The sequence below is a fragment of the Aphis gossypii genome, unplaced genomic scaffold, assembly GCF_020184175.1.
Source record: "Aphis gossypii isolate Hap1 unplaced genomic scaffold, ASM2018417v2 Contig00225, whole genome shotgun sequence".
NCBI classification, from domain to species: Eukaryota; Metazoa; Arthropoda; class Insecta; order Hemiptera; family Aphididae; genus Aphis; species Aphis gossypii.
In genome coordinates, this window is record NW_026083033.1 from 204 (window position 1) to 8,042 (window position 7,839).

A 7,839-nucleotide genomic window follows, 5' to 3' on the forward strand; every position below is an offset into this window, starting at 1 on the left:
ATGATTCACATGATTAACAATAAAGCGATTACTTACTTTTAAATCATGACAGAACCGTCACCTGGTGATAGGGGGTTGTGAATAAAAAATAATTAAATAAAACTATAACAGTTTAAAACTATAACTACTTTTTTTAAATCATTATATATGTTTTATTTAATTATTTTTATTCACAACGCCCTATCACCAGGGTGACGTTTCTGTTCAGGAGAATTTTTTAAAATACGTAGGCACAAAAACTGCCACATTACAAATCTTTCGTCGTGAATTCGACGTAATATTAGCACTATCAATAAGATTAAATTAAAAATTAACACACGGCATACGAAATGCAAAAAAAGAAAGTAACACACGGGCAACGCCGTGTCGGGTCAGCTAGTAGTTTATATAATTGGTTAGAATATAGTGTAATAAATAATTCAGCTTACTGTTTTTATTGTCGCTGTTTCCACCAACAAATAAAAATGCTGAAGACTTATTTACATTAATCGGTTTTAAATCTTGGCATAGAGCTAATAAGCTTTTTTCTAATCACGAAAAAGTATTTCTCACAAAGAATCGTGTGCAAAAATGGCTGGGTTTCATTCAAGCAATCAGGTCGGAAGCATAGCAACAATTATTGATACCAAATATAAAGAGTCAGTCAAAAAAAATAGACAGTACATCACAATTTTATTAGACAATTTATTATTCTGTTGTAGACAAGGGATACCTATCCGTGGTCATGATGAATCCATTGAATCATCAAACAAAGGTAATTTTATTGAGTTATTAAATCAAGTAGCTAAATATAACAACGTTCTAAAAGAATATTTTATTGAGAAAGAACATAATTATACTTATACAAATGCACTTTATACAAATAATTTCATTAATATAATGTCAAATCAAGTGTTTAAAAACATAACAGGTGATATAAAAAATGCAAAAGTATTCAGTAGTTTAGTTGATGAAACCCAAGATCTTTCTTGCTACGAACAAGTGTCTATAGTTATACGCTATGTAGATAAAATGTTTAAAATTCATGAAGTGTTTTATGGTTTTTATAAAACTGATAGGACTGACAGTAAAACATTGGCAAATTTAATTCAAAAAATACTTTTGCAAAATGGTTTAAAAGTTGAAGATATACGTGGTCAATGTTATGATGGGGCAGCTGCCATGCGTGGTACATATAATGGAGTACAAACTAGAATTCGTGAACTAAATCCTCTGGCATTCTATGTGCACTGCCATGCTCATATATTAAATTTATGTCTGGTTGATCTTACAAAACAAGTGAATTGTGTAAGAAATATTTTTGGTACCTTACAGTCCTTATATAATTTCATCAAAGCATCGTCTAAACGTAACGAAATATATGAAAATATGTGCTTAAATGCATCTAAGGTAAATGGACCGAAAAGCTTAAACAAGTTATGTGAAACGAGATGGAGTTGTCGCACTGATGCTTTGAAAGCTGTATAATTAAATTTTAGTTAGATCATCGAAACACTAGAACACATATATGAGAATGATATAGTGTCAGGAGGTGAAGCCAAAAGTTTAATGAATAATATATTAAACTTTGAATTTATATTTTGTTTATTATTTTTAAAAAATGTTTTTGAACAAACTCATATTTTATCAAAATATTTACAGTCGCCTAGCATTAACTTTTCTACGGCAAAAAATATGTGTATAAGTACTTTAGATGTATTAAAAGAACTAAGATAAGATGTGAAATTTGAATATAAGTGGAATGAAGTTATTGAAATGGCTGATAAATATCAAGTTGAACATCCTAAATTGAAAAGAAAAAAAAGCATTCCTCTCAAACTAGGTGGTGGTGAAACACAGTCAAATAGTATCCAAGTTAAGGACAATTACCGTATTACCATTTACTTTAAGGTTTTAGATGTAATAATACAAGAAATGGAACATAGATTTAAAGAAAATCAAATGGATATTATAAGTGGATTAAGTGAAATATTTATGTCAGAATAACCAACTGAAGATCTATTAAAATTAGTTAGTGACACATATAACTTCAATACACATGACTTGAAGACAGAGTTGGACATTTTTAATAGAATGTTTAACCCAAAATATGACAATACTTCAGTATCTAAAAAATTGGAAGCAAAAATAGATTATATAAGGCAAAATGATATTCAAAAAGGTTTTCCATTAATAACAGAGTCTTTAAAAATATTTTTAACCATACCAACTAACACAACAAGTTGCGAACGTTCATTTTCCTGTCTAAAGAGGTTGAAAACACATCTTAGAACGACGATGGGGCAAGAGCGTTTAAGTAGCTTAGCTAATTTACAAATTGAAAAAAAATATTGCATTGATTTCGACCAAGTAATTGATGAGTTTGATGCAAAATGTCTTGAAAGAGGACGTCAACTCAGTTTTAAATAAAAAAATGTTTAATGTTATATAATTACAAATAATAAAGGTTTAACTGTTAAAATCATTCTTATTTATTAGTTTTACAAAAAAAAAAAAATGTTTATTGGGCGGGGATTTTTAATGGAAATAAGTATTGGTGGGTTAGAAAATAAAATATGTCTCTGCACCACCAGAAATTGTGGCCAATTTACGCCACTGTTTACAGAATTTAATGGAAACCGTTTGTAGATTTGATGACAACATTCCACATAAAAATTAAGGCAGTTAGTCACAAAATTATTTATGTCTGTTTTAGAAAACGAGCTGTTTGATAAAACTGCTGTACACTTGCCTCCTAAATATATATTTTCTGTACTTAAAAAATGATTTGGATTTCTGTACTGAACTTGAGATAAATGAGTTGAATTTAAGTATTCATTATTTATGTAACAGTCCAATATTGTTTTATACGCTGTAGAAACTTTTGAATAAATTAAATGAATTTGAGGACTTTCAGATTGAAATGCAAGATTTACATTAGCTAACAGTGCCGCGATTACCGGGGGGCGGGCAGGGCGACGCCCTACTAAAAGGGCACTATAAGATTAATTTTGGGGCACAATTTCTGCGATTCAATACCTTCTGTATTAGTCTAGATTCAATAATAATGAAAATTAAAAAATATGAAAATATGTTTATCTATTTCATATTTTGTTAACAACTATTTTATAGTTGTACGATATCACAATATTTATTCTCTTATCAGTTTTATAATCAATTTTTGATTTCTCAGAAATTTGATAATATTATGTAGCCATGGCCCATAACATTGGTGATTGTACAACTGTGGAGTCTTATAAATTATAACCATGGTTAAAGCATAAAATAGGTAGTGCTGGAAACATTCAATTCTGAGTGTTGATGACACAGATATACATCTGTGGTTGATGATAACAGAAGAAACTTTTGAGGGTCCGTCCGACCGTCCACCAGCCCACCATATCGTTTCTAGTCCTTGAGATCAACTGATAAAGTATTAATAGCCCAAGAATTATAAACTCATTCTATCTCGAAATTGAATTGTGATTTGTTTTCCAGTTAACGACTTTCAATTTCGGTTTACGAGTAACTAAATTCTGACTATTCTCATTAATTATTATTATAAAAATTAAAAACATGTCAACCAAACCTAAACAGCTTAGTGGTCACCAAAAACGAAAAATAAAAGAAAAAAAAAGATCTAGAATTTAAAAAAGTCAAAGGATCATTGGATGCGTTGTAAAAAAAAATAATTTAGATAAAAGTGGTATGTTCTATGTAGTATTATTATTTATTACTAAATTCATTACATTGATAACTAGGTACTCAACTAATTATAGTAGAATACAGGCAAAATTAAGTTTGCATTATATTATAATAATTCATATATAGTAGTATTATTAATGCATCTATATTGTTTAGTACTAAACATTAATATTTCAAAAAAAAATATTGGTATTAAGAAATAGTTAGTACCTATAATGTGGTTTTTATGTTTGTAATTTAAGTAATAAATAGGTATCTACTCTTAAATTCTTATATCTAATATAGGTACTTTGTTAAATTTAATTATATGCTAACTATTATAGATGCTGTAAAAGTAAATGTCAAAACTTATAGTAGTAAAAATGCTAGTGGCAGTGATGTTATTGGTGATGATTATAATAGTATGGCTATGAATGGTTTAATGAAAAATGGCAACAATGAGTTTAATGAAAATCAGGTTGAAAAATCAGGTATCATATTATACTTATATTTTAATTTTATTTAAAAAATATCTAAATATTTAACTGTAAGATAATTAAGTGGGATAATTATGATTTATTTATTCATTAATCTTACAATTTACATTGATGTTTAAGCAAATAAATATATATTATAATAGACGTTTTGGAAGTAAATGACAAAACTTATAGTAGTAATAATGTTAGTGACAGTGATGTTATTGGTGATGATTATAATAGCATGGCTATGAAGGGTTTGATGAAAAATGGCAACTATGAGTTTAATGAAAATCAAGTTGAAAAATCAGGTATCATATTATACTTATATTTTAATTTTATTTAAAAAAATATCTAAATATTTACTGTAAGATAATTATGTAGGATAATTATGATTTATTTATTCATGAATCTTACAATTTACATTGATGTTTAAGCAAATAAATATATATTATAATAGACGATGTGGAAGTAAACGACAAAACTTATAGTAGTAATAATGCTGCAGCACACAGTGTTGTTAGTAAAAGTTTGAGTATGAGTGGCTTGATGCCTTGATGAATAATGACATTGATAATTGTAATGAAAAATCAGGTATTAAAAATATTAAATTATTCAAAAAAATATATTAAACTTAAGTAGTAGGTATTTACAAAGTTATTTGTTTGATAAAACAATAGAAAGTGATACTATGAGTGTTTTTATTTATAATCCTCAGGGTTGGATTTAACAAAAGAATTTCCAACTGATCGTGGTCATTTTGATGAAAGTATGCTAATTAGTTTTAATTTAAAAAGAAGTATTATTTTGTATGGACCATGTAGACCTACCACATTTGAATTTCCATTTACTCCAGATAGTAGTGGTTACAATCGGAAATTTACACCACACTTTTATTTCAAAACAGTTAAGTCTGGAATTCGCATTCCTAGATTGTGGTTATGCTATTCTATAATTTTAGATCGGGTATATTGTGAAACTTGTTGGTTATTTTCAAACAGACTTGAAAAAAGTTTCAAAAATAATTGGATTTTAGGTATAAATGACTGGCACCATATAGGTGATAAAATTAATGTTCATGAAACATCAAGACAACACATACAAGCTGTCGACACTCGCTGTCTATGGTTGAAAAACAGAACAATAGACAGTCAACTGGAAATTCAGATAAATGAAGAAGCATTGTTTTGGAAAAATGTATTAACCGTCTTATAAAAATTTATTTTTAACTGCAGTCAACACTGCTCTTAGAGGTAATGAAGGTAGTAATAAAAAAGAAAATCTATCTGAAGGAAATTTTATAAGGACAGTTAAATTATTAGCAGATTTTGATCCAGTTCTACACCAGTTGTTAAATGAAGACAAATATAAAATAAAATATCTAAGCTGGCAATTACAAAATGATATTATTCAATTGTTATCTACTGAAGTTCTGAATATTCTAGCAAATGAAGTGAAAACTTCTAAGTTTTATTCAATTATAGTTGATTCCACACAGGACATTACAAAAATTGATCAACTAAGCATTATTTTGAGGTATGTTGTTGTAAATTATGACCAAAAATCAATTGAGGTAAAATAATCCTTTTTTGGTTTTTTTGAGGTAAAAAAACATGGAGCAGCTGATCATGAAAATCTTATATATAAAGTTTTAATATAGATATACAAAATTGCCGGGGTCAAGGTTATGATGGTGCGGCCGTTATGAGTGGCATATATTCAGGGATACAACAAAGAATTTCATCTAATGTATCAAATGCACCATTCATTCACTGCTGTGCCCATAATTTAAATTTAGTTATTTGTGATGCAGCAGCATCAACAGAAATCGCAAACAATTTTTTCTTAATTGTTCAATCAATTTACAATTTTTTTAGCACTAGTGCTCCAAGGTGGGCTAATTTAGCCCTTAATTCCGCTAAAAAAATTAGGCAAAAAGTATTAAAAAAAGTTTGCCCTACACGTTGGGAAGCAAGATATGAATCAGTATCAGCACTTAAAGAAAGATATATAGATGTTCTTAAATCATTAACTGGCATTATTTTAACAAGTGACAAGCTAGGAGAAAGAAATATGGCTAATTCATTGAAAAAAAAAATTGAGCATTTTCAATTTGTGTTAATGCTTTGTTTGTGGGAAAGAGTATTACGGCCATTTCATGGGGTTTCAAAACTTTTACAACAACGTAATATGGATCTTCATAATGCACGTGATAGATTAGCTGAATCATTTTCATCAATACAAAATCTTAGAAATGACTACATTAATATTGTAAAATATGCAAAAGACTTATGTATAAAATGGGACATACCATTAAATAGTTCACAAAAGACAACGACTTGCGAAAAAATTTTTTGATGAAGTGGATGGCGACCGACGGTTAAAATCACAGAAAATAATTTTAAAATAAAAATATTTTTCCCCTTATTGATACTATATTGGTGCAACTTAAATCAAGATTTGAAAGTTTTCAAGATGTTTGTGATACATTCAAATTTTTAAAGCCGGAATCAATTATTAAATCTGAAGAAACTGAAACAATCAAAAGTTGTTATGATTTTGTTCGAAATTACAAGTCGGATGTTGGTTCCGAGTTAACATATCAAATTCTGTCTCTCGAAGAAATAATAATAAATAAAAAATTAAGGTCTATTCGTGATTTAGCACTATTTATTTTAGAAAATGATTTATCCTGTAGCTATTCAGAAGTTTTAGGCGCTTGTATTATTTTTTTGACTTTGCAGTCACGGTTGCTACTGCCGAGAGATCATTCTCTAAACTGAAAATAATAAAAAATTATTTAAGGAACTCAATGGGACAGGACGACTATCAAATATTGCAGTTTTAAATATTGAACAACAGCGTACTAAAGAGTTATCTTTAGACAAAATTATAACTGATTTTTCAAATTTAAAAGCAAGGAGGATGAAGTTTAAAGTTAAGATTTTAATTTTATTGTTTAATAACACATTACTTTTAATAGTTACTTTGTATATTTGTTATTATTGTTGAACTACCTAAGTAAGTGATATTTCAATATATTTCTAATAATACAATTTGTGATGTTTATGTTTTTTGTTTTGTTTACTGAACACTTATGTAAACAAATTCGAGAAATCATCTTACGATACATCACGGTTATAGTATAATTGTGGTAGGGTTGAAAGCATTTTATTACAGGAGGGTGATAATATGATGTACGGACAATTGGGGCACTAAAACTTCTGCTGCCCTAGGGCCCAAAAAGCTTAGTTGCGGCACTGTTAGTTAGGATGGGCAAAGCAAAATCTAATAAATTTAAATACAGTTCGGTAAAAGGATTTGATTGATAAAACTGAATGAATGTTACCGGCCTTATTGTCTATTAAATGCTCACCATCGAAGTACAACTTGAGTGCTTTATATTGTTCTAATATTCGTTTGACGCAAGAATGTAACAAAAGCCATCGAGTTTGAGATGCTTGTAAACATTTGTGGGGCTTAGCATCAACAAAAACTTGAAACTCTTTATATTCACTCTGCCTCTTATAATTTAACTTCATGAGTAGTATGTTTTAGTATGTTCTGTACCCCCCGCAAATCCGGTAAATCCGGCTACACCGCCCTCCCTATCGTGCGCGTGCCATGCTCCGTCATGCCTATCGGTGCCGTGCCCCCCTCCCCTCCACGCCATGCCCGGCCTTACCCCTCCCCTCAATTC

General features: G+C 29.2%; 2 protein-coding genes across 2 annotated transcripts; both read left to right on the forward strand.

Moving 5' to 3' along the window:
• Positions 1-4,695: 4,695 nt before the first annotated feature.
• LOC126553381 (uncharacterized) lies at positions 4,696-5,787 on the forward strand. Its single transcript, XM_050208553.1, is given in 2 exon segments — positions 4,696-5,362; positions 5,364-5,787. Coding segments are annotated over 2 exon segments (810 nt in total). The 5' UTR covers positions 4,696-4,910; the 3' UTR covers positions 5,722-5,787.
• A 56-nt stretch (positions 5,788-5,843) lies between these two features.
• LOC126553383 (uncharacterized) lies at positions 5,844-6,497 on the forward strand. Its single transcript, XM_050208554.1, has one exon. The coding sequence runs from the start codon at positions 5,844-5,846 to the stop codon at positions 6,495-6,497; it is 654 nt and encodes a 217-aa protein (XP_050064511.1).
• The last annotated feature ends 1,342 nt before the right edge of the window (positions 6,498-7,839 follow it).

What these genes read in the sequence shown, in the direction of transcription:
- LOC126553383 (XM_050208554.1), top strand. Translation starts at nt 5,844, where the DNA reads ATGAGTGGCATATATTCAGGGATACAACAAAGAATTTCATCTAATGTA.